The sequence below is a fragment of the Anser cygnoides genome, chromosome 3, assembly GCF_040182565.1.
Source record: "Anser cygnoides isolate HZ-2024a breed goose chromosome 3, Taihu_goose_T2T_genome, whole genome shotgun sequence".
Taxonomy (NCBI): domain Eukaryota; kingdom Metazoa; phylum Chordata; class Aves; order Anseriformes; family Anatidae; genus Anser; species Anser cygnoides.
Genome location: NC_089875.1, coordinates 30,745,969 through 30,773,720, shown reverse-complemented (window position 1 = coordinate 30,773,720; position 27,752 = coordinate 30,745,969). Strand labels below are relative to the sequence as shown.

General features: G+C 40.8%; 1 protein-coding gene across 9 annotated transcripts in view; it reads left to right on the top strand.

Annotated features, from left to right (window-relative positions):
- The window catches only part of BABAM2 (BRISC and BRCA1 A complex member 2), a 168,546-nt gene extending 148,788 nt beyond the window's left edge, over positions 1 to 19,758 (top strand). For 4 of the 9 annotated variants that reach the window (XM_066993820.1, XM_066993821.1, XM_066993819.1 and 1 more), the window contains 3 exons: positions 4,118 to 4,177; positions 13,842 to 13,968; positions 16,401 to 19,758. In XM_066993820.1, coding sequence (XP_066849921.1) covers positions 4,118 to 4,177; positions 13,842 to 13,968; positions 16,401 to 16,451 — 238 coding nt within the window. In that variant the 3' untranslated portion in view covers positions 16,452 to 19,758. Of the gene's footprint in view, positions 1 to 4,086; positions 4,178 to 13,841; positions 13,969 to 16,400 lie in introns of those variants that run through there. The other 5 variants (XM_048079477.2, XM_048079476.2, XM_066993822.1 and 2 more) reach the window with 4 other exon arrangements.
- Positions 19,759 to 27,752: the final 7,994 nt, after the last annotated feature.

The window sequence follows — 27,752 nt, the reverse complement described above, 5'->3', positions numbered from 1 at the left end:
AGCTGTCATAAGTTCATGCCAAAGGGACTTTGGTTCTGTGCCCAGCCTTCTCACAGTTTTTTTTCAAACAGGTGAGCCTATCCAATTCCTTCAACTCGAGGGCCAAACTTGAAATTCTTGGTATCCTTGCTTATCTCTCTGGCCCTTGAGCAGATGTAGGCATCTCTTTTGAAGTTAGGACTTAACCCTTTGTTGTAGCCTTGAGACAATCAGTAGTAATTACAAGTAGGAGCAAAATTACTCCCCTAAAATATATACATATAGATGTAGATTGTATGCATTCACACTTAGACACACATCACCTAAATCTGAAAGGCAAATGCTCAGAGTATCAGTTTAGCAGAATCTTTTTCATTCACAGGGAAAAAGTGCTTGCTTTCTTTTCTGAAATAATTGGACCAATTTATGCTTGTCTGATAAACTTCATGTATTCGGATTTCTCTTTCCCTGTCTCCTAGTAAGCAGTTTTTAACATCACCTGTCTCCTTTGATGCCCACTGGCTTGGATTCCTCACTGAGAGATAGCATCTGGTGACTGAATTTTGCTATTGTCTTAGCCAAAGGATTGCCCTCTGGCTTGATTTAATCCTACGGGACAAATCAAGAACTGTTTAAATAATGGGGTTCCAGATGCCTCCAGATTTCTCATTTCTCAACTAAACACGAAAATTTAACCTGTTCCTCCAGCTAGAAACAGCAAAACCAAAAATATTAAAATTCTCCTACAAGCTGACAAGAGACTGTTTCCTCTCAGTTCCCATCTCAGGCTCTGCCTCTCATAGGTCATTTATTTATCCGGCTGTGGCCTCCTGTGGAAGCAATTTCTCCAAAAGATTTTGTCCTGAAGTACAATGGCAAGCCTAAGAAAATACAGTAAATTATAGAAAGTTAGCAGCCTTGTTTGTGGTGTACGTGTGAAGTAAACCATCTCTGTGCGGTTTCCATGGGAAAGCTCTCTTGTTTTTTGCTTAAATAGGCATTCAAGCGTACATAAATGGAGTCTTTAAAGAGCATGCAGACTCTGAGCCTGGGATTTTATGAAGGAATACTGTAAATAAAGCTTGTTTGTTTATACAAATTAAGTTCAGTTCTTAGACGCACTCTGGCCCAATTCCTGTCCGATCCAGTGCTGCTCTGGAGACTTAGGTTACACTTCAGGGAGAGCAAGTTAGGACTCAGTTTACTGTTTTATCCTACATAAATCTACCTACTCGTCATTAAAAATAGCAGGAGGCGGAAAGCTGGTATCACAATAAAAAGTCATCCTGAGGGTTCGTATTCTTTTTTCCAGCTTGGCTGTTAAAACTACTTTCTGAATGACTGTTGTCACTGGCCATTCACTGATGTTTGCTGATTGTGGTGTTAATTTTACATCTTACTCAGTGCTCTGGCAGGGTAAAAGCTTAAAAGGGCTCAAGTGCTCTCAACTGTATATTGGCTTTTGCTGTGCCATAAGGTCAAGTGCAGCTTAAGATTATATGCAGGCGCATCTTGTGCGAGCTTCGTATGCATCCCCGGCGCTGCTGGAGCTACAGTTTGTGCTCAGCACAGCCGTGCTATGATCTGAACGTGTCAGGCTGGTGCACTGGGCCGTAGCATTTTCAGCCTCACCAATATGCTTTCCTTGAATATCATGAAGTGAGAAGATGCGCATCACATGAAGGTGCTAGTAGCTGTTGGGCTGGAATGGTTGCTTTAAGCATTAAACTTGCCTTGTATGGAGACGGAAATATATCTTTTGGTCAAATAAAAGGATATTTGAAAAAAGGGGACGGTTTTGGGGCCTGAGACCCATCATCATATAGCTGTTTAGACAATCTCAAATTGTAATATTTCAAGGGCTTACTGTTGCATTCATTATATTTTGAGTGCCCTAATGATTTTTTTTTGTATTGATATTAACCCAGTTTTCAATTCATCCATTTTCTATTAACTGAGAATTCTTAACACATTTTAGGTAGAATATCTTTTGATACATTTTGCATTCTGTTAAAGTAACAGGTTTCTCTCTTTCCTTGAAATTTTTGTTTTCCACCTATGATGCCTTGGATCTCACTCTAAAGTTTACATGTAAACACTGCAGCGTTTTTGTAATCTCTGCTTGATAGGTGTAATTAAGGTAATAAATCATTTCTTGTTATTTGTTTTGAATTTCAGTATATTCCCTCATTATTTGTAAAAGTAACACATTTTATTTGCATGTATTACATGATTGTTTCATACACCAGTAGGTGTATGTGTAGTAGTAGGTGTTTCATACAGTAGGGATCTTGAAAGAGTAGATTTCTAAAATTTAACTTGTTTGCATTCATGTATACGCTCCTCAGAAAGCTTTTTCCTTGGCTGTATTTGGCTCCATTCTGCTTCATCTTCAAGTTAGAAAAAAAAAACCAGCAGGGGAAAGAAGCACAAAACATAGGGACCTATCCTTTGCTCTGTGTGTGCATGTATTCGTCTCTGAATGCTTGAAGGGTGCAGAATATTCTTTACAGAGAAGAGCAGTGGGGTACAAATGAAAGGAACAGGTGCTGAGCTGGGTCACTTGTTTAACTTTTTAGTTTTTGATAGAGTCTTGCATTGGAAACAGTACAAAAGTGATTTCCTTGCCTGAAATCCAATAGGGCAGACATTTTGTTGCCTCAGGTGGGCTCTTTCTCAGAATGCAAAAGGGCCAATATGCTGTGACAGCCATAGCGAGAAGAGATGTGGTGACCCAGCCATGTGAGGTTTACAAAGAAGTTAATTTGATTTTATAGACCATTAAATCAAAACTCTTATTTTCTGTGGCAGTGTTAGCTCATCAGAATTATAAATGAAAAGCATAAAGGCAAATGCAGAAAACTATGTTGTGTTAAAATATTTAATGGTTGCAATTGTCCTTGTGACATGTTCCCAGTTGATTTACCAGCAAACCTCAATAATAACATGATTTTGATTACAAGATATAAAGGCAAAATTAGTAGAGCTTTTAATTAGATTTTTTCCAGGATATTGTTTTATTTTTACATTGTTCTTCTGCATACACTACACTATATAGTGCATGTACATGATAGTCACACTTATTGAGTCATATTTTTCATGTACTTTTCTTTAAATGTCTCCTTGGATAATTAAGTCTGACTCTTAAGATATGGTATGTTAGTTTCTGACAGGTGCCTGCCAGGGATCTTCAGTGCTGTCATGCATTATGTGGATTTCCGCCAAGACAGAAGGGCCTGGGTATTTGTTTCTGGTCACTTCTCATTAAAGCCTTGGCTGTGGGAGAAGAAAAATAACGATTTGAAGTTGAAAAGTATAGGTGCTATAGGGAATGCATAGAAATTAAATCTGTTAGGCAACTCATTTTTCTGTTTTTGTATAGACATTATGTATATGTGCATGTGAACTGTACGTATGTGTGTTTTGATACAAAGTAAGTATGAAAAAAATAAATCTCTCCTATATTGACAAGAGAAGTGCACAGAATAGATTGGAGGAGTTTGCTTGACAGAAGTAGAAAATAACAGCATCTTGTTGGAAGACAACTGCTCTATAGGAATTAAAGGCCAGAATTTAATGTAGGTGGTTCTTAGATAACCAGGGTTGGGAGTTGTTCTACAACTATGATCAACTAACTGCTTTGGCTTCTTTAGAGAGCTCCTTTATACATTTATCAAAGCTGCTAAATCTATATTAGATCCTGGAAGTATAGTTAGGACCTGATTTAAAAAAAAAAAAAAAAGTCCCCCCTTGCTTTAGAGAAATGGGTAGAAAGAAATATGTGGTTTTGAAAAGGAGCAGAGGTTTTATAGCCCAGGTAAATACTGTTATTTGATCAATTACAAAGTAAACAACTAAGTAAAAATAGCAGGTGAGCCTTATTGTCTTGTCTTTTGAGTAATATTTGTAATTGCTCTGTTAAACACAAAGAACAGTCATACTGATTCAAACTCAATATTTATTTAACCTAGTACGATGTTTCTATCAATAGTCAGTGGAAGATGCCCATGGAAGTGCGTGGAAAAGCATGTAGTGATATTTTTATTGCATATTCTACCATATTCAAGGATTTCTACATCCGGTTTGGTTTTTTATTTTTTTTAACAGCCCTGCCTAGCTTTTCTTGTTTGTCTAACAGCTTTTTGAGCCCAAGTGAATTTTTATCATCACAAAACTCTGTTGGCAAGGGATTGCACAGGTAAGCAAGGTATTGTGTGAAAAACTAGCTTTGTCAACTTCTCGCATTCCTGCCTCCTAGTAGGCCCAGTTGTTAACCTCTAGCTCTTGTATCAAAAGAGGCAGCAAAAAATTAATCCCCACTGATCCCCTTCATACTGTTTATGTTTTATGAGCCTTTTCACATCTTTTCTGTCACCATTTCTCCTACTCTGCTCACTTTTCCCTTCTATGGAAGCCTATCCATATTTCTGATTACCCTTGCCCTACTTCCTTATAACTACTATTTGTTGTATTCTTTCTGAGATACAGGACTGCATGTTACTCATGGTATGTTCACCATACATTTATATGGTGATGGAGTGGTATTGGCTGGTTTACTATTTATCCCAGTTCTAATAATTTTTTGACTTGCTTTTCTATGCACAGAGCATTATGCTGACATTTTAACACCAAGATTTCCTTATTATCTGTATTTGAGAGACTCTGTTTTTTGTGTATGTAAAATTAAGGTTTTTTCCTCACATATCTGCCTTTAATGTTTGTCAATATTCACTTTTTGCCTGGTATTTTATCGCCCAGTCTCCCATTATTGCGTGAACCATCTGCAGCTCCTCATAATTAGCTCTCATTTTTCCTTCCCTGATCGAATTGTTATCATTAGCAAATTTTGCCATCTTCTTTTGCTCACTTCTGCAGGTCATGCTAGGAATATGTTGAACAACACATCCCTTTCTGGTGCAGTTCTCAGGTGACTTTACCCTGAGAGAACTCATCATTCATTCCTATCTTTTTTTTCCTTATCTCGGCCTGCTGTTTATCCACTCGTGGATCTTTTCTCCTGCTGTGGTAATTCAGTTTTTTAAAAACCATTGAAAAACCTTCCCATGTGCCTGTTGGAAAGCCAAGCAGTGTATATCACTTGTCCACGTGTTTTTTATACCTTAAGAAGATCAGAGATTTGTGAAGCATGAATTTTAATCCTACCCAATGTATCATATTTATTTAAGTCCACTAATTCTTGACTTTTTATAATTTTATAGTTTCTTAAATATTTTCTACCAATTCATAAGGCACAGACATGACATTTACTGGTCCACAGTTCCCCTAATCTCAGACCTTTTTTTTAATTGACATCACACTTCTTTGGTACCAAGCTGTTTTAAGCAGGAGGTTTTAAGCTATTTGAGAGTTTAACTTTCTCACACTTGAATTTCTTTAGAACTCTTGGGTGTGAATATCATCTGGGCCTGCTGATTTGCGTGTGTGTGTTTTGTTGATTTGTTCTTTACCTTTTTGGCTGACATTTCTGCATGAGTCAAATCTTTCAGTATGTCCCTTGTAAAGAAGGGTTCTGGTGTGGGAAACTCTTCAAGCACCTCTGTGGTGAACTTAGATGAAAAAATAGTTTCATTTATTCTTTGTGACTTCATTTCTTCTGAGCATTCTTTTTTTTTTTTTTTTCCTGAATGGCTTTTGTAGTATTTGGCTATTTTTTATTTGGAGGGCTGTCAGGTAGTTTGTCCTTCAACTTCATTTTTGGTCGGCATTATTCTACTTTTATATAAAAGTGTTAAGAGTTTTTTCCTGTCTGTTTTCCCCATTTGGAGAGATCTCTGACCTTTTGATAGTTTTCTCTTACTTCTAATAGTCTTGCGTGTGTCTTATAAGCAAAGAACAGAAATGGCTTCTTTTTTTTTTTAATATATTTTTTATAATCACAGCTGTTCGGCATCTCCCTTTCCTTCTGACTGGTTTGTCCTAATGAATATCCAGGGAGGATTCTTTTACGTTTTGGTATGTTGCCTTCGGCCCCTTTTGATAAGCGATCTGGCAAAGCAAAGTGCATAGCATGAGGAAATCACAACTTTCACCTCCAAGCAAACTTTGTTTTCAGGGATGCTAGTTGTCAGACTCCTTACAGATACATCTGTGGTGTAACCCTTCATTTCTGCTGCTGAAGTAAAAGTGAGGGATGCTCTTAAGGATCATTCAAGTTCTATTATTACTTCTGTGGTGACCTCCTCGCTTCTTGAATCCCTCCATTTGTTGTCTTGCCTTGCAAGCCTCACTCCTGAGTGTGGGTTTGCCCAGTCTTTTCTGCTTTCTGCTACTACTTACACTTTCTCTGCTTTTCACCCTCCTTATCCCATCTCATTCTTCACCCTGCCTTTTGTATTTAGAAGAGGTTCTTAGTTGCACGGTCTGGCATCAACACTAAATAATCTACTGAATAATTGTTCTGCAGCAATGTTGCTTCGTGTGCATTTAAGTAACCTATATAGGAGGAAATAGGAGGTGTATTAAGCAGTGTTTCTTTAAGAAGTTAACCTTTACCTGGAATGGAACAATAAGGCTATGGCTCTTCAGCAAGTAGGAAAAATAGAGCAGGCTTATCACATAGTAGCTCATAGGACTGGAAATTTCATGTGAATTTGCACTTTGTTTAGAAAGACTCTACGAAGATTGAATTTTTCCATGATGTCCTTGGAATATTGTTCTCATGATCCACGGGCAAGGAAACGGGGTGACTGGGCTGTGACAGAAAGATTCCAGCGTCTCCCATCTCCGCAGACACTTGGTACCCCAAGCACTGAGTAATCCCCGCAGGGAAAATGGAAGTTTAGAAAGCAGAAGCAAAGTTGCTATGATCTAAGACCACAAGCCTTCATCTGACTGAAGCAAGTCTATTTATATACATTGTGGAGAAGGTGAAGGAAGTGAAATGTTTATCTCTTGAACTGGCAAGCAGAAGGCATTGATAAAACTGTTTTAAAGCAGAGGTTCGTTTTGCTGTGTGTGGCTCAGGACTCCGTCTGTGGGATGTTTCTGTGCAATATGTTTCTGTAAATTCCCAAATATATATGTCAGAAACCAGTAAGGGAATAAACACCAAAATCTTGATTTCCAGATGATTCAGAAAATTGCCTGTTTCATTAATGAATTCAGTTGATTATGTCCAGTAGCCTTAATTTTCATCTGTAATTGCCAGTAGGGTTTCATGCCTTCGGGAACATGTACGTTCTTGGAACTAAAGTTATCTTTTGCTAAGTGGCAGCCCTACTTACGCTGTTTCTTTAAGCTGAACATTAATTGCCAGCCTACATAACGGTCTGCAGTCCTGGCTCCACAGCAGTTCCCTAGAACTCCCTTCCTTTATATTTTGCCTTTAGTCAGGTTGTTATATTTATGGTGGTTTTGTTATTCAAACAGATTGTCAAGATTCATTTTGCTTTATGCTAAGTTAGGCAGCAGAGTCATCTTAATTTTTATAGCAGAGCTATGTTGAATTCTTGACTTTATTTACGAAATCAATATAGTTTTTTGGAACAGAGACACAAATGGAGAGTACAACCAAATTAACGTTTAATTTTTACTTCTGTTTGCTTCATATGGAATAAACCCACCTGTTATTTCTGTAATCGGCAAACCATTGAAAAATATATCTAAATATAACTATTTCCTGCACCTTTCTGTGCTACTTGAATTAAAAATGGCAGTAACCCCAAGAAATTCTAGAGGTGATAGGCATTGTTAGTAAAACACAGAAAAACAGCTGTCTGGAGTGAAGTTTAATGTTTGAACTTGAGATACACATTTAGTTTCACTAGTTCTACTACTTCAATTTCCTGTTATGGTTTTGGTCGCACATGTTTTGTTTTGTTTGCAGTTTTGCAGACAAATTTCTGTCATATAGTACTATGAATCAAGCTGAAGGCAACAGTATTTCTTTAAAAATCAGTGTTTTGACAGCTTCCCACTGCAGACCTCCAGCTCTGTTTGCTCTTGATTACTGCCCAGTCCTTCAAACTGTATGCACGGTCAGTGCCTTTGTGTAGACTGCCAGGTAGAAGTGGCCATAGACGTTTACTAAAGTCTGTGTAGGTAAATCACAGCAAAAGGAAGTAGACTGGGGGGAAAAAAAAAAAAGGCAGAAGGCAGAAATATGGAAATAATGGAAGAGGAAGAGAGATTATTTGATGATTTTTTTGGCACCCAGGAAAGAATTGCTAGCAGCGTAATGGCGCTGTGCTGAATCCTTTGTACGTTTGTGAGTTTAGCCAGTCCCAGTAGCAGTAATTTGAGCTATTGTTTTGCTGTTGTATAAACACTTCAGATGTTTGCTTGGCATCGCCAATTTTGGAGATGTATAAAATGGAGAACTGTAAACATTGTTTCACATAAAAGCAAAATATTTGCTATAGATAAAGCTGCCTAGTAAGGAAATTATAAACCACAACCCAAAGAGCACAGCATCGAGAAGCTTTGTTCAGAAATATGAATCCAGGCCAAGTATCGTTATGTACATTTGAAGTGATAAAGAAATCCTGGAAGGTATCTTTATTGTTCTGCTGCTCTGCTTGGATAAATTTTTGTGATGTTCATGTTCAAATGATGATTTAGGATTTCAGTTGCCTTTTGGATGTCTACAGCATGCCACAATAGGCCTGGCTTTGATTAGTTCCTGAGCCTTTGCCACTTGGAGAGTATCCATTGTGTGGGTCTGGCTGTTACAGCGTGATTCAAACTACGCAACCAAAAGGTATTGTGCTGAGAAGTATTTGCCGCTTAAATTGTTTTAGTATCTTAGATCTGCAGAGTCAGATCATTTGTTTTAACAACCATTTTGTTGTAATGATTGTGTCATAAAGTGTCTAGCGTAGAATTAATCATCTGTTATCCCACTGTCGTAAGAAAGCAAGCAGACTTGCATTGTGCTCATCTATCGTGAGTGCTGATGTATCTTTAGCCCTGTGAGGAATGCTGTGGAAGAACCTGTGAATAAATAGACAACATAACATGCTTCACCCAATAAAAATGTGTTTTTAATGCATTATGTAAAGTAAAAACAGCAGAGATACTTAAACATCTCGCATTTGAGTTTTATAGGAGACAAAACTATGCCTTGAATATTGGTACAAGGCCTTTTAAAAGAATGGTCTTGCAGAAGATTTCAACACTGGTTTCCAGTCGTTGTTAAACACAAGGCACAGAGATGCAGGAGGAGGAATATAACCACCTGTTGAGGATCTAATAAGCACTCAAATGGAATATGACCCAAATACAAACCCACTAGTGGAATTAAGGTAGCAATTTATTAATGTAAGTTCCTTTTGTTAATTAGTACTAAAGGTGTTGAATTAGGTAGCTCCTGACAAATGGAATTTCAAAAGAGAGCATTCTAAAAAGAAGAAAAAAACATTAGCAACTTTGACTTTTTTCTATTATAAACAAACAGCAAATCCTAGTACTTGGTGAATTGTAGTAAACGTCTTCTGCACGGGAGATTAATTATTAGAGGTTCCATGAAACAAACCAGCTGGCTGTGCCTGTGTAGTCACAGGAGAAGAAATCCTGTTGTCTGGCACCCAGAAGGGATTTTTGTAGGTGTTCAGTATTTTCAAAACAAGTTTTCATTGTGTCAAAACAAGTTGCAACAGGAACATAAAAATACAAAGGCACGCTACATATGTATGTGTACTCTGTGCAAACACTTTATACTTCAAAAAGTGAATAATCAGGTGACGTTGATAAAGCCTGGAGAAGCTCTTTTATAATTCTAATATGGCTGTGCTGTAGAAATAATTTATATAACAAGATTTTGTTGCAAAGTGTCAGCATAATAATACTAGTCTGGGAGGAATAGGTCAAAGACATCAGTGTGCCTCAGGCTGTCCCTTACTCTGACCTACGCCCTTCTTAGTTCCTGTTTTCACCCAATTTAGTTGGAAGAGGGTAGAACGATGCTATTCTAACTAATTTATGGAGATCAGTTGTCTTTGGACTGGATTGTTCTTCTGTCAGGGTTCTGTGGCTTTGAAGAAACTTGCAGATGTCTTGCAGCAGTTCCTTTACGGTGCAGAAGGAAAGAAATACGAGATGCAAAATGATGCAAGTCATAGAGTTGCAACTCCTCCAGAAGAAATGGGCAATAGCTGAGGTAAATGCCTGGGAGTCTCAACTGTATCTAATACAGCTGAGAGGGTTACAGTTTAGTCCTCGCCTCAGTCCCAGGGCAAATAATTGCTTTTGCAGAATATTCTAACATAAATTCACTGTTAACCTTACTGAACAACTCAGATAGCAGAGGACTGCTGGGGAGAAGGGTGTTCTCGCTGCAGACCTGAAGAAGACCTGAAAGGGTTATGTACAACTACTCCGAGATCCGCATGACTATGGAGTACCTGCCCCAATCAGATACAGAATCTTGAAGAGGTTAAGGAGAAGAATCCCACTTTTTTCCTGTATTCCCTGCTTAGACTAGGAGAAAGGTGATGTATTTATTAAATATAATAGCTACTATGATTTTTAAGTATACTAAGGTTGTACTGTAAGCAGAGCCTAATGCTTTCAGAATTAAACCATAGTCACAGGAGACACTAAAACATTGTACAAGAATGAATTAAAATATTGAAATAATGGATAGTATTTAAGAATAAAGTTTGTTCTCAAAAACAATAATTGGACAAATCCCAAGTATAACAACTTGAGGCTGTCTTCTGATGAGAAGGAATGCAATGCATACACTTGATACGGTGAGAGAAAGTAATAGCAGCCCATGTGTCTTTGTGAAAAGATCAAGATTTTGGCTCAAGGGTTTTCACTTGCCAGTAAAGAATGTGCAAGGACGGAATACACTGTGCTGGTAGTAGACGTTGCTATACAGCTGACTCTGTGCTTGATACGGACCATCAGGATTACTTCACCCTCCTCCTTTTCTTCAAATCATCCCTTGGTGGAAAAGGCACTTGAAACTCCCACATCCTGAGCTGAAATATATAAGACATATGAGTGCAAGTAGTGCTAGCATGGATGAATTTGAGACCAGCTTGCTGGAAAACTTGGCACACTTAAAAAGGGGAGTTTAAGGGGAGTATATTTTGTGAATGACTTAGGAAGATGATTCATCACCCCATGATGAACATCCTTCCTAGACCAAAAAAAAAAAAAAGCAGAAATCTCATTGGTATGGTATTTTGTGTGCTATTTTTCCCTCGCTGAGTTTGAATCTGTGTTTGAATCTACTCAGAATTTCCCACCTGAAGGTTTTAAGAGAAATAGAAACACATAGACAACTCTTTTATCGTTATATAACACCAGTCAAACAAAAACAATAGCAGAAGGAAAGAAGTGCACTACCGTGGTACAATGCTTTCACAATAAAGGGATGTAAAGTGTTGTTTGATAGTAGATCACAACTGCATAACTTAAAATCTTAGAGGAAGACTTTCAGCATAGGAATCTGAAAGCAAAAGGTATTATTAAATGGTCAATGAACTAAAAAACTACCAACTAAATTTTAAAAATCCAGCACTAAGTTATACTGGAAAAACATTACAATTAGAAGGAAATTTCACAAAAGCAATGTGAATTCTGAGTCAAGTATGTTTTAAGCACTGCAAGCCCTTACCCTTAGATTTAGACATACACATGGGCTTCTGGAGACCTTGCACCACAGTGTTTTATATCACTAGAAACAAGTAAACAACAAGTGATCCAATTCTACCCTCTTTTAGATACTTACCATTTACAATGGCAAGACTTTCTTTCTACTGGATAATAAGGTGAAGAAAAGATAAGTGCTTTACTCTCAGCAGATGTCCTTGAGCATAGCACCTGAAATTCAATGTACCGTATCAAGTGTATATAGTGGTTAACTACAGCAAAATGTGTTGTTTTCTGGAGTGCCGAAGAAAAATTTCCATAGAAACCCCATAACTTACTACCTTGAACTTGGAAAATGACCATTTGAGGGAACAGAAACAAATAGACAAAAAACAATGGATTCTTACAGTAAGACATTCAACAAAGAGTTAGACATGTGCCTGTATGCGGATGAAGATTGGCACCCACTTTAAGCTGAAAAGAAAACAACTCTTTAAACACTGTTTAAGCTAAGATCTAAACCATTATGAGAGGGATACAGAACCATTGTACTCAACACTCGTGTATAAAATACCTGTGGACTTAGCGCAAACCAGTTTCTCTGTACTTGAAGGAGCATTTTATGCAGTTGTTCTTAGCTTGGTGTAAGGTCATTGCGATGCAGACCCACTGGGAACGTGGTAGAGTAAAGCAGGAGAAAGGAGGAACTCAGTGTTTCCTGAAACGGAGAAAAAGCATTGATCAAAAGCTGATTTCTGGCATATGAGACAGCCTAGAGGAACCATAGATCAAGAAGCAAAGCTTGCTTTCTCCATCTTCAGTGTGATTCAACAGGTACACAAATTACTGAATTCTTTTTAATAGCTCTTGTCTAGAGATTGCAAACTTTACTAGTGGATGTAAAAATAATAATTTTGAAACACTTCTGAAGTACTTGAAAGTATCTTGTAGCAATGTGTCTGAAACAAAAAAAACCTGAGAGATTTGTATGGAAATTCCTGTGATGTGGCACAGATGAAAGTTATTGAGGGTATAAATTTGTGTGAATAGGATATGAGGAATGAATCTTTTTCCAAAGTTTGTGTTTACGTTCCCAGTTTCTCTTCGCCTATATACACAGGATACTTGAGTATAAATGTTCTTAACCATTTTAAAGCTTAAACCTTTATAAAAGGAACAGTAGTCCATGTGAGAGAGGCCTTTGTCATCTAGTCTGTTAGTGCATTGTCCTTTTGAAAATGTTAAGTTTTTTAAAGTGATATTTTGTAATCAACTGTGAAATAATATGTCCGTGGCTGTGTGAAATAATAAGTTCATGTTTGTGTGGAAATGTGTACGCTTTGACCTCAGAACAAGTTGATTGGCAAATGAAACTTGGCCATTGTCAGATAGTAAGAGGTGTTTGTTCTGCTCCTACTTACTAGGAATTTCTGCAGTCAGCATTTCCATTTCACTGGAAATTAGAATGTTTTAGTATATGTTTCTGCCCCAAACTTAAGATGAAGGGAAAAAGTTCTAAAAAAAAATTTGCCTGGAACATGTGAAGAAAATGCAGTTGTGACACTAATTCATCTCTTAGCAATAGCACATTGCCTCCTGGAAACAGAAATACTGATGATTTATCCCATCATTCTTGCCATGGACTGGGTCCTTTGAAGAGATTACTTCTGCTAATATCTTCGTACTTCTGTCTCCTCTGTCGCACCAGGGCCTTCCTTGTCTGTGTGACTAGATACATCATCTGTGAGATGCTGAATTGCAGATAAGCAGGTTAACATCAAACTGATTCAATGTTTAGGCTTAGTTCTACAAACCAGGATGTCTCTTCTCAGGTCAACCCAAACCAAAGCACCTCATTCTTTTCTTTCTTCTCCTGATGAAATGTCAGTAGCTTTTCCACAAAAATGCTCTCAACTGGGCAAAAATGCAATTTTCCATTGAAAAAGTCATGTGATTTAAAGAAAAGCCCAGTGAACTCTAACAGTAAGTGATGTCCCTGCTGCCTGTTCCACTCCATCGTACATACTCAAAATAAGTGTTGTTACTTTTATACACTCTCTCACATTTGCCATTCCCTCCCTATATGCAGCCATCATTAATACCAGAGCAGTTTAACCTACCTTCTCTTACTTCCCCTTCTTTCCACTTCAGCTGATTAAATATGCCGTAGCTAATACAAATCTATCAAGTATGTTGTTCTTTTGGATCTCTTTGCAGGCTCTTTTTCTTTTTCCTTTGTGTGTGTGATGAACTGTAATTATCCAAACTTTTTTTTTTCCCCCAAATTTCTTTAATCTCAGATACCTGGGCAGCATGGGAGAGGGGCAGAAGTGGAGGAACATATCCCAACTAAACGTTTGCTACTACATTTATTTCAGTCTGGAAGAGACCGCAAATGATAAGAGAAACTCAAGCATATACTTTAGAGTATGTATGGAAAGAAAAAAGTAGACATTTACAAATTATGAAGTACTAAAGTAATTTTTGCAGTATATATAACATCTCCAAGAGGTTCATACAAACTACCAGTGAAATAACACTCTCCTTGAAATAGTACATTAGATCGGAATGTAAGGAGGTGTTTGATTTAGTATTGCAGCAAAGGATACAAGCTCTACTGCAGGAACCAGTGAACAGAGAGGATACTGGTATAGATAATGATGGTGTGGGAGTGTGTATGATGTGGTATTCATTTTTGGAATTTATCTAAGAGAAAGGTGATTGAAATATAACACAGTAAATGTGATATTAATGCAAAGCACCAAAATGCTATAAATGATGTGTTTCAGAAAAGAAATAAAAGGTAGGCAAATACTCCTGCTAATATCCCATTTAATGATTAAGAATTTTTACAGTTTAGGAAAATGTAAGAGGAAAGATTTAAGTAACATTTACCAACTCAGTGAGAAGAGAATGTGCATGGAAGAAGAGTCTGCAAAGAAGCTCTCAAAGGGGAAGGAAGAAGCTACTTAAAATAAGCAAGCAGAGGAAATGTAATTAAATGCTAGGACAGATAATGCAAGGAGAAATAAAAGGATGATAGATCCTGTGGTTGACATTGTGCAAGTGATGCTCCTTGAACTGGCAAAACGATGTAGAGCTGACCGGGCCATACAAAGGCTACAGTTTCAAATGTATGCTGTAAAAACACAAATACAGATTTTGCATTCAATTGTTAAGATCAGATTACCATCTTAACTGGTTTATGTATGCATGTGCCTGTATGAACAATCACTTCTGTGGGCATAATTTACGAGGGCTGCTTTCTGAACTTTGATTCTATAAATCAAAGTGTATTCTATAAATACACATAACAATTTGGGTATGCTATAAAATTTGTGTACTGGTTGTCCCTCTTTTCTTTTCCATTTCCAGTCTCAACTCCTCAGTCCAGAAATGCTCTTACTTTATATCGCTCTTTTAACCTTTGGACGGCATCTCATGTGTGTTTACAGCTTTTGTACAAGAGCTGACTGAAGCTTTTTTTTTTTTAATTAATTTGCAAGGCACAACATCACAAAGAGAGGGAAGCATTCTCTTTTGTGATCTTGCAACATTTTTAGATGTGAGGAGGTATGACTGGTGTTCAGTGATTGCCAAAACTTCTACCCAGATTATGAAATAGAGGTTGTGATTGATAGTGAAGGTGATCAGCGTATGTTTGCTTCAGGAGGTATGCAAGCAGAAAAATCAGTAACATAATGAACATGCAGCTGAATGACTGCAGCTATTCTCGCTTCAGATTTTTCTTTTTTGGTGGGGAGAATGGGAGGAGGTTCTTCTTGTGCAGAAATTTATAAAGATCAGTGATATGAACAGAAAACCAAATGAGAAAAAGATAAAGTGGAAGTTCAGTGCAGAAGCAGTAGGCTAAAAGCAAAGACAGCAAGGTGAAGCAGCTTCTAATACAACGTGCAGGTAAAGGGCATCGTGGAGGCATACAAAAATGTTCAATACACAGCTGAGTACTTCAGTGCAATAAACTCAAAGGTACAATTCAAACTCAATTTTGGATACTTCGGATCAGCTCATTTTATGGACTTATGAGTCAGTCAATTATTTGTAAAGAAGATAGACCGAGATCCAAAGCATACAAAGCACATCTTAATTTATAGAGTCATGTTCTGAATTTCAGTGTCTACTGAAAGGAGTTACAGTTCCTCTAAAGTGTTAGTATTTATTCTCTACATCTTATATAAACTACTGCCATCAGCAATGACTCTGTATTGCGTCGAGGTTGCTGTACGGAGACAGATGAAGAGCTTATCTTCTGTACATATTCTGACTTTACCTCATGATGTTGCTGCTCCACTGACTTGGCTGTCTTTGGGCCTTTGTTGCCATATGTGAAGCTTTCTTTAACATAGAAAATGACATTATTATCCTAGAAACACGGTAAACATCAACTGCATCAAAAAATCTGATATAAAATGCTGCAGGCATAACCACACTTAAGACTCCTCTAAGAATTTCTCACTTTTACAGCCTTTCAAAGGTATATTTTCCAGTGCATAGCAGAGTTTATTTCTGGAACTTTGCATCAGATAAAATACGGATGCTGGATCAGGCTGTTCTGGCAGCATCAAGTCGCTGATGTCGACCACACTAAGAGGTGTGGCGTGTTGTTTGTGTTGAGGCCGCTAAAGAACAAAGTACTGCTGGATCTAGAAAGCTGCAGTATATGGATCTGCTCTGTGCTGAACACTTGTAAGAAAAGCGCTACCCATTTATGAGTTCTGATAATGGGCGAAACACTGCAACTTCCTGCTTCTCTTTGTTAAAACTTTGGCTACCTACATACACCATACGCTCCCTCCTAACCATGAATTTTCTTCTTTTTTTTTTTTTTTTCTCACTAGGGCATATTTCAAAACATTTGTCCCTCAGTTCCAGGAGGCAGCGTTCGCTAATGGAAAGCTTTAGGTAGCCTCGGGCATTGAGATGATACTGGACAGATTTCTTCAGTCTACGCATGTCAGCACGCAAGAAGAATTCCTGGAAACGGGCTGGACTGGCTTGATACTTTCTAGCCTCTGAAATGGATTTGGTAGCTTCAGTTTCTGTCAGATTTACGAATTGATGACCTCAGCTAGCACGCTCAAAACTGAGTGTTTGATATTCATCCCATCCCTTTGCCTCTGCCACCGCCATTCCTTCATGTATCTACTGGATTAAATTTAAAAGCATGTGTTTTGATGTGATAACATTTTCTGGTGCCAACAGTGTCCTATATGTCATGCCTTGTTTGCTTGTCTTCAGAGGGTGTTAATTGGATTATTATTTTTTTTTTCACAGAAATTTGTGAAATTTGTATATTTAGTTAACATTTCCAGTTTATCCTGAGAAAATCTAAAACTGCCGTATGTACCAGAAATGCCTAATGGACTGTACAGTGCCATATTCTGCCTTGGATGTTGGCATCTCACTGTGGTTGTTACTCTCACAGGTATGGATATGAGTTGCACAGTTCAATTCTCAGTGCCTTTCACGTTGGTCTGATATTAATATGGCAGGGGTTTGGAGCTGGTTTTTTTTATTATTATTTCAGTTGAAAGCTCGTCTTATATTAAATGCTGTGCTTTTATGCTTTGTTTTTATTTCCAGTTGCACACTTTCAGTGTTTTACTAATGAACTCCCTTTGCTTTTATGAAAAAGTTTTAGTGCTCCAGTACAAATGCTCATAGAGCTAGTTATATAAATTGGTATAACAAAATAATGCTCTTTCATAGACCTATAATTTTTCCAAGTAAGATAAATACCGCTAAGAAGAAAATTTTCAACAAACGACTGAATGATGTCTTGGAAAATAACTAATGAAATAATGTAGGGTTATAGATATTTAGCTTAATGCTTAAGTTCAACATGTCTTCTCAGAAATAACTTTAAGTGTATATAACTGGAAACATTACCTCCCCTATTTCTGACATGCCAAATGCAAAATTCCACCTATTCATCCTTTCTTTCATGCTTGTGTCAGGCGCACCAGTTAGGGCTAACAGTCACGGTGTCACTTCCCGAATTAATTTGTAAATAGACCAGGGGACTTTCCAGTAAGGAATGAAATCAACGGTCTGCATTGCTTATAAATGGCACATGGAAAATGTGCCCCACTTCTGCTAAATATAAGGAACTAAATGAATAGTATGCAGATGATACAGTGGCACTGAGAAAACATTTAATTTGAAATTATTCACCATATCACTGCTATCTGCTCATGTAATGAAATCTCATCAAATTAATTGATTGGCAGTGTTCTACCCTTTCTAAAACTTGTTATTTTACTTTAGAATTAGTGCTTTCCAGTGGAATGTCCACCTAGGGGATATGGATGGGTCTTGAGCGGTGAAGCTTAATAATTAAAAATTATGCAGATTAGTTGCCTCTAGAAACTACAGGTATTTTTAGCTAGTTTATAGGCAAAATTGTAGTTTATGTTTAATACTGAAGTTCTTGGCTGGAAATCAAGCTGCAAACAAAATCAGAGTTGTTTCTGCAAGTCTACTGAGAAAGGGGACACGTTCTGTCCTGTGACCCATCTCCATGTGACTGCTGCTGCATTATCTGAGGGCTGTAAACAGCTCCAAAGGTCTGAGGCTGAATTCTCCCCGTGGAGGCATCGCATTAGGCTTTTGCATGCAAACCGAGTCTTACAGCAGATGTGGAGGGTAATGGCTTTGTGTGTTGAGCAAAGACATAGCTGAACAACCTCGAATGACTGAAAACAGGCATTGTTTAGTGCATTGGGACAATCTCAGATCTGCATTTCTTCAGGTAAAAATCAATGCCTCACACACGTACTCAAGAATAAGCTAACTCTTGTGAATTGGGAGGGAAAAGGAGGACAGCTAAGGAAAAGCATTCACAGTCTTATAGTAACAATCTCTAGTACCTTCAAAAGGAAAAAGAAAAAACATAACTCAAGTTGCATCAGTAGATCCCTGGAACCTTACATTTTATAGCACTGTCTTGGATTCAGTGTTGCAGTGACTGCCCCATGAACACGGTGTTTGCTCTACATACTTAATTGATTGCCCAAGTGGCACCAGTACTTTTTTAATCTTTTCAGAAATTGCCAAGATGCTTTCAAAGGTTAGCAATTCCAAAACGATCCAAAAGGAGTGGAACTCTTCAGAGTGAATGCACATTTTCAACCAAAAATGCATCCTTCACCTCCGTCCTCAGAATTCCAGACTGCTTTAGTACTAAGGTCTACGTGTTCCAAAAGCCATGATTTACTTTGAGGATATAAAAAGCCTAAATCAACGATTCCTCATGTTATTCAATAGCGTTATACCAACTTCTCACTAGCATGTATAGAAACGAGCCAGTGGTTTCAGTTTTAATTTTACCTCTTGCAACTGGTACTATTTGGCCAAAAAAATGAGGTAGAAGGGTTGAGAAACTGATCTGTTTGTGTTTGAGATAAAGTCCGCAAGCCTAACTATTTTCAGGTTAGAAAAAATGGCATTTTGCTTGCTCTGAATGAACATTTTCTTTATTTCAAAGCCACCCTGCACTCTTTGACGCACCCAGTAGTAGTTTATGGAGCCCTTCCTGATCGTTCTCAGGTTGGTTTGTGGGTGTTAGACCAGGACAGGTAGGGAGTTAGGAGGAAGGACATGGAAATGAGCGAGGTTTTCAGAAGGAAGATTATGTATAAATGCTACATCAGAAAGGAGAGTTAGTCTGAATAATTTCATATCAAATCAAGTATGGATTGAAGCAATTTAAGTTAGCCACAGGAGCTGTAATCTGATAAGGTGGAGTTAACTCTGTTATATTCTGTTTTCTGATAATAGCCATTATGGCCACTTTAATGGGGATGAAACTTTCAGCTCGTTCTCTCCTATAATGTGATACATACAATTAAAAGGAGCAGTTGGACCTAAGCTGATTCCTGTGGTTTCTTAGAACAACAAAACAGGATAAAAACAGCAATGTTACGAACATACTGAAAAGCCTCAGTTCTACTCTGTTATGATTTTAACTGATAAAATGCAGTAAGCCTGTATTTACTATTCTCCATCAGTGTACAGCTTTCTGACAGTCCTTCAAAGTGTAGATGTAAGAGTCGAGCCTTTATTCATCTGTATGCATTGCATCCACTGTGCTAGAGGTAATACCAAAACTTCTGGATTCCAAGTTAGTTTATTTTGTGAATTTGCTGAAAAGACTGGACAAGCAGCTGGAAGAATAAATAAAAGTTAACAATATTGTGTGTGGTTTGGCCTTCATTGATCTTTCTGTGGTGCCGGTCATCGCTTTGTTGATCGGCATGCTTTGTTTGCTGATTCAGCAACCTTTTCAGCATCATCTGCGTCCTTGGAACATCCTCCCATTCATATATGGAGTAAACTTGACTCTGTTTTTCAGAAAAAAAAAATCATTGCTAGAATTAGCAGAGATCTCCTACGCATTGTTAAAGCCTTACTAAGCATGTTTTTTCTGTGTATTTTCTTGCTTTCATCCTGTCTGGCACTTACGGCAATCAGCATCCTTGGTGAATCAGTCAGGAGACTGAAGGCTGCACTGAAGCGCGGTGCCGCGAGTCCTTCTTCAGGCGATTTCACACGAGGAGACTTCTCAAGCAGGAAGGGATGGAATGGGGCTGGTCAGTCTCCCTCCAGCAGTGCCCCCTGCTACAAGACTGGGCTTTTAACAGAGGTCAAAAACCCGCTCAAGTAGTAAGTAGGGACTGCGGCTTAGCTGGCTCCGTCTGCATCAGCAGCCTCAGCGAGGGGAGGCGGTAGACACCTGCAGTAGCACGCGAGGGCCGCTCCTGCTGGTCCGAAATACATTTCTAATACCGAGTCTGAGTGGCAGCCGTACGTGAAGATGAAAGGGCCGCGCTGCGTGGAGCCCTCTATCTAATTTCTCGCCCTTCCAGCTTTGTGAGACAGGCGTGCTGCAGGAAGGTACCAAGCTTCGGACACAGCTCCTGGCCACGACTTAATTACAGGCTGCTGTCCTTGCCCTGTGAAGCAAATGAAATCTGTGACAAAACAGACGGCCAGTGAATGCTCTTCCCTTAAATTACTTACCTCTCTGCAGCGGGTGTATTGTAATGCTCATTAAACCTGAAGGTAACACTGTTTTGAATGTCTTAAATGGTACCGAAAATCCCTGAAGTCATCTCCCTTGCAGTTTCCATCTCCTGGTGTCTGTGATGTTCCGGGACAGTCTTGTTTTCTTCTGTCTAGTTGCTGCTATTTTTAGCAAGTGAGGTTTTTCGTTTTAACAAAGCAAGCTGATGTATGCCAGTGTCTTCTGGGCCTACACTGAATGTGGAATGATTTGCTGTAAAAAACATTAGCCTTACCGTAGAGAGTGTTTTTATTTATTAAGCTTAGCATTGTATGCTCCACAACAGAATCATTGTGAGGAAATACTCCAGTGCTTTCCAGAAAGGAGTGGATAATCACGTTGATGGCATCGCGTACATTTTTTGCACTGAATTTTGGTTTAATGCACATCTTAGCGTCAGCAGGGGGAAAGTGTATTCCAAAGGAAGCCTGCCCCTAAGTAAACCATTGATCGGGTTGTATCTTTTCCTGTTTGCACTTTGAAACAATAGATTTTGTCCCTTTGGTGGGCAAAGCCAGTAGCAGTCTGAACAATGCACATCATCAGTACAGGGGCTTTTGTAATTTTTTTTCCACTGACTTTTGTAGATTCAGAGCGTAATTTCAAACTTTGTACTGGGGAAAGTAAACGCAAATATCAGAAACGTGCAAGCGATTTTAGCTATGTATGAAATAAAAGGCTAGCAGTCTAATATACCGTAGGATTATTGAGTTCTTGCAGAATAATATTTCGAAGCACATGGCTGGAAAAAATAATGGCGTGTAGGTGATTTTAGTCCTGCTTTTCCTATTCTGTTTCCCGTCTTAGATTTAAAAGCACAGTTCTTGGTTCCAAGGCACTGCACAAACACCATTTTGTTAAAGTGGTAGTTACCAAGCAAAAAAAGGCAGGGGGGAGACTGGGATCAGCTGCTGAAAATAGGTCTTAAATCATCAAGAAATCAACAAAGGAAGCGAGGTTTGGCGGCTGCCCTGCCACTTGCTGAGTCTACAATATGGGCCTTCAAATGTGTCCCCAGTGCAAATTAAAAAAAAAATGCTTTTTTTTTTCTTGCAGTGATAAAGAATAAATACAATATTAAACAACAGGAAGTAAAGCAAGCATTTAATTGCGGGCATGAAAAGCAAAATTCACACTAGAAGCCTAATGTTATTTGTTCCTACGGCTCCCTGGATTTCTCTTGTCACCAGAGAGGGTGAAGGATTAATGCTTCTTGCTACAGCTGCCTGTGGTGAAAATTGATCCTTGGGGTGCTACATGTTTTCATCAAACTCTATTTAAACGCTAATGATGCTTTTTCTGTCCCCAAGGATGGCAACACCGTACCAGTGAAAAGCAAATCTTAGGCTATCAGGGGTTTCTATTCCACCGCTACTCCATTTCAAGCCCTCGATTTGGGTGGAGCGAGCACTTTGTGAGCCATCTAGCCTGCCAGCAAGCAGGGTACATTTTATTTCCTCAGTGTTTATTCAAAATGATTCAAGCTGATTATAATTTGACATCTTGTTTCCTTTACCCCACTGTCCCTCACAGCAAAAGATCTTTTTTTTTAGTATTTCTTTAGAAATCAGAGCCGTCGAGGTTGTTTGTGCCTTTCAAAGGGAATTTAGCGCTGGTGCCGGAGCAGCAGCTCGAGGTTGGAGCCTTCAGTTCGTTCTCTGAACTGCGCGGTCAGCAGCAGCAGCACCACAAGCATCGCGCACCCCTCCCAGCAAACCTCACGTGAGCTTCTTCTGACGGGAGGACAGCCAGGAGTGACAAAAACCCCAACCTTTTTTTTCCTGCTCCTCAGACTGCTCGCGAAATGCCCGGTGCTCGTCCAGTTGCTGTACGTAGCTGCGGCTGCTGCTAGGGACGGGACCCCCGCTCCCTGTTGGAGAGGTGATGGGTTGCTGCTCGGCTCGGGCTGGAGCCCTTTCTGCACCCAACAGGGAAGCTGTGCCAGAGGGGAATTGTGCCCCGCTGCCGAAGCAGGGCATTGCCTCTTGAGCCTTGATAGGAAAAGGCAGCTGCAAAATCCAGCTGCAACTCAAGAACAGCCCTGCCAGCTATTGGTGATTTCTTATGTGTTTTGGCCTACCGAGCCTACTCTGTCTTCTGCTGCCTTAATGCCCCAGAGAGTGAATGCGACAAAAGACTTTCTCGTTGCATCTCCAGCCCTAGAGGAACATAAAAGGTTTGGAGCTGTTCGCAATCAGCTTCCCGGCTGAACTCTTCTATCCTCATTGTGAGAAGGGGAAGCAAAATGTTGAAATAAAAACCTGTGTTGCAGAAACAGTTTGTTTCGGGCATTTCTTAGCCCCTTGGTTTGCTTCCATGGCTGTTTTAGTATTGCTTTCTAGTGAAAAGGATACCGTAGTACACGGCATTTGCTGCGCACATCCCTCCGTCCCCCGTGTGCTGTAGGTGCTGCGTCCCAGCACCTCCGCTTCCCTCAGGGCTGTGGACGTGAGCCGAGGTGGCCCAGGGGTGAAGCAGGGGACAGGATGGCATTTTCTGGTTTCAGCAAGAAAGAGGGGAGCTTGGGTGAACGAGTTTGTGCTGTGAGAGCTGGACTCATCTTCTTCTGAGCACCAGTGGCACTCGTAGCCAAGAAGAAATAACAGCTCCTGTCTAATGGGGTCAGATAGCTTAATGGAGCAGTTTCCGCACGGTGGTGGCTGTATAATTATACGCTGGGCCATGGCGTGTCTGTTTCTAATAGCGCCCTGGTCTCTTGTGAGTGACTCAGCCTCTGCTTGAGGCTAATTATGGGCAAGTTGCGTGAAAACCCCCACAACCTGATCCTGCCGGCCTCGCTTCCCCTGGCTGGGGACTCAGCACCGACGTGGATTGCTCACCGCAAAGCTGGGCAAATAAATGCCTGCTCGTGGGGAAGGGGCTGTGCAAAGACAGGCTCCAAACCACGCACAGGTGCCTGGTTCGAAGAGGGGGCTTTGTCTGTCGGGACGTGGCTCATGCGAGCCTCGTTCCCTGCCTCTGGTATTAGCTGGAGATGGGGGATTGCAATGCAGCTTCAGTAATCTATTAGACTGGTTTCATGGAGCACTTCTGTATTTGTAATGGCCTTTTTGTTGCATTTAGCATGATTTTTATTGTGATGCTTTAGAAATGGATCACGTATTTGGCCCTTTATAATATTAAGCAGTGTATTCATCCCTGCGACATACTCTGGCAGAAAGGTCCGCGCATTAACTCTATTGTACGAAGTGTAATTTATTCTCTCTGCTCCAGAGGTGCTGTGAAGGAGACTCAAGAAGCAGCTCATATACTTGAAGGCAGCACAGAAAAAAAAATGTGAGAACACTGGAGATCACCAGCATCACCTCAAGCACTATTTGTACAGACCTGATCTTTGCTAACAACAACAACTACCGATTTTAAAGCGTTTGCAGGAAAGAAGTAACAGGGGTATACACACATCTAGTGCTATATGCAGAGGCTATGAGGAGCTGCAAGCTAAAATGAATTCACAGGGAGTTTCATGGCTCCTTATATCAGGCTCTGTCAGGTTATGTTTACAGGGAAGTCTTGTCAAAAATCCTTCTTCCAAAAGCAACATCATCATAGGCAAAAATCTCCAGGATATCCAGCCTGGGGGAAGAGAGCATTTCCACCAAGAGCCTGGGGAATCTCCTTGGGGAATTTTGAGATATAAGCAGGCAAAGCCATGGCAGTCCTGGTGCTGGGGATAGCCCTGCTTCAAGCGAAAGGCTGGACTACATGACCTGCAGACACGCGTCTCAGGCAACTTTCATGTGATCTTTTTTAAAACCTGTGATACAGATCTAAGCACAACCTGATATTATCTAACTTAAAAGCTAGTTCAGAGTCAATGGCAAATGGAAAAGGAAACGAGAAAAAAAATAGTGAGATTTCAGAAGTTCACTGTTTCTAACTATTTTCAGATCTTAGAAGTGCAAAGACATAAATTCAGTACTTTTTCAGTCACTTGTCTGGTGTCAGTAGGGACCACTGCAAAAACGTAGCTGGTGTCTCTATAATGGGGTGCTCTAAATAACTGCCTGAGCTGGTTCTGAGCAGAGTAGCTTGAGTACTTAAGTGCTATGGTCATATTGCATCATCCCTTCTTTTTTAACTTTATGAAAGGTACCTTGATGTTGCCTTGAAAAAAAGCTGCACTTGGATTTGAAAGTGAGCTGGGCATCTGGAGCCAATGCTCTGGGTACAAACAAAGAAGCCACTTCTTCAGCAAGGGTCTCAGGCTGGAAACTGGTCCAATCTGCATTGAATTCTTATTGTTTGGGGTCTTTCGTTGTATTTAAAGAGCATTTCACAAGCAGGAAAGAGTTAAAACTGAGTGCAGTGAGCTGCTTGGTGGGCCACAGGATCAGGCTGGACTGGAAGCCAGCAGGAGTCTGTACACGTGCACACCTGAGGGGTCTGTTTGCAGGGAAGTTTGCATTTTACGTCTGACATCTTGCTATAGAAAAATAAGGATTGTTTTGAGGTTTGTCTTTGCGCCTGGTCCTGCCACTCAAGATTAAATCTCGCAGACAAAACAAGCTGTTTGGGAGGCGGACCAAGAATGCCTTTACAGTGAAGAAAAATATAAACACTCAGCCAACTGTGATTAACTATTGAATGCAAAACACTCCCTGGGTTTTGTTTATTTGTAGACTGTAGAGAAATCTCCTAAACGCTGCCATGCTTTCAGTGTGAAAACACTCCAGCCTGTACAACCCACTATTGCTGGGGGAAGGAAAGGATTTTGTCCATTTTGCTGCGAGCTGTTTCTCGAGCGCCTTTTTTTTTTTTTTCTCCAAATGTGTTGTTTATTTGGTTTTGCAAAGGCGCTGTACCCAGTTTCCTTTCATTGTGCACAGTCCTGCCTTCAGCTGCTTGCACCTGAGGACGGCTGCAGCTCTCTCCCCTCCTGCTCAGCTCAGAGAGGCTGAGGGTGCCTGGTGCCACACACAGGCTCCTGGTGCCCTCTGAACATCGCCCAGGTGAGCACGGGGAGAAGCTGTCGGTAAGAAAGACCCAAAATGTCCTTATGAGCAATTGCTTGTTGCCGGCAGGCAACTCGGGGCATCCCCAAACTTGGAGGCAGCTGCAGGAATGACGACAGCACGCAAAGAGCCCGACAAGCACTTTGCAGAGTGCTTTATGTGTGCATCTGCTTATTCCTGCTATCAAGGTGATCATGTCCGAGTTTGTGGCCAAATCTAGATTTTAAGGAAGAGAAAGCAAGCAAGCCATGGCAGCTGGAAGGCGAAGGGGGGCGGCTATGCTGCTGTCAGGCGCAGAGCGATACTGCTGAGTGTGGTGAAACTCTCCCGTCCTGGGAGGCTGACTGCAAAATACGGCTTGTAAATGTGGAGCAAATGTTTATATGAAGCCTTTTCTAGTTTTATAATCCAACGTAAACCAAGTGTGAGACAGCTGGAGCAGCGTGCCTTCTGAGTGCTGTGTTTGCACTTGAGAGACTGAAGGTGGAAGCGAGGTGGGGCTGCAGGGGCAAGGAAACGCAGAGAGTAAATGGTGTTAACTGGGAGAGAAAAGCAGAGTTATGGAACCTCCTTTGGCTCCAGTTTCCTAAATTACAGGAGTAATTTGTGTTTTGTAATTAACTTACTAGTGTCTCTGTAGACACAGCGCTGGGCAGGCCTGCTGGGGAGATTTAACATCTGAAGGCAGAGGGCCAAACTGTGCCTGCCTCACCCCGCCATGCACATCGCTGCGCCATGCACATCGCTGCGCCCACGATGTGAGTGGCCGTGAAGCACGGTTTCGTCCTCTATTTCAGCACCGGTCATCGGACGGCCGTAGGCTGGAGCACGGGCTCGGTGCCGTGCCCGCTGGCGTGACACCACCACGCGCCTCAGCCCGGCTGCAGGGTGGGCTTTGCTGCTTCATTGAGCGAAGCTGTGTGAGGAAAGGCTTAGTGGCGGGTTAGACAACAGCGGTTTACGAGACATGGCCCAAACAGGCTCTTATTTGGGAGTCAGCTGATGTCTGTGAAATGTAAGGCATACTCAGTTATTTAAGCGCAGGCTGCTGCAATGTTTTTTCCTCAGGCCCGGACAGGAAAGCCTTTCCATGCAGTTACTGCAGGTGTAGTCAGGACACACTGGCATGCCCAAATATATTAGCTTGTTGTTTTGGTTTGTTTCTTTAGTTTTTTGTTGTTGTTGAAGGACTATTTTTTTTATTACACACTTCACTGACAGTAAATATAAGGTCACTTCTGTCCGCTCCCTGAAGTTAGAAGGAACAGACCCCCAAATTAACTGTTCTGTCATTTCACCCGGGTACTCTAAAAACAAAACACGACCAAAACCGACTGCAGCAGTTTCTGTAAGTGTAAACAGCGAGACCGATAACATCTAATCGGCGTCTTTGCCAAGTCAAGGTAGCAAGAAGTTCTGGCTTTATAACATTAAAAAGGCTTTGTAGTTGGCGTAGCACTTTTCATCCGAGGACATCAAAGTGCGCTGCAGGCGCTAGCTCATCAGGTTTCCCCGCGCCCTTGTGAGGTAGCCCCGACTGCGGCCGTGCGAGCCGGACCGGGCCTCGTCCGGCCCAGGCCTTGCGCAGGTGAGGCCAGGCTGGAGGCCATGCCCCTCCCCGGGCCTCAGTCACCGCGGCTCAAGACCTGAGGCCTCCGCCGCTCGCGGGGAAGTGCCTGAGCTTCCTTGAGGCCTGCAGGGCTGCTCGCGGGCACGCCCGGCATCACCCGCCACCTGCCGGGACCGCCAGCCTCCTCAGAGGCGAGGTCTGATAAGGCAGAGCCAGCCGCTCCTGCCTGCGGGAGCCAGCTCCTGTAGGGCAGCCTGCTTGGAAACAAAGAGGAGGAGGAGGAGGACGAGGTGCCGCCTCCCTTTTGTTCAGTAGCTGCGCAGTTACGCCAGGGCTGGGCACCGCGGGGCCGTCTCCTCCAGCCCCGTGCCAGCAGGGACGGCGAGCGTCCCTTGGGCTGCGGGATGAGAGGCTGGGCGCACAGCTCAGGAGAGGGGTCCCTGTGGTGGGTCGGGGGGATGAAAGCAAGTGTTTCACATCAACAGTGAGCAAGGTAGCCAAGCCTAATGGAAAAAGAGAAAAAAGAAAAAAAAAGAAAAAGGAAAAAAAAAAAGAGGTGTGAGCCACACCTCTCCGTTACTCT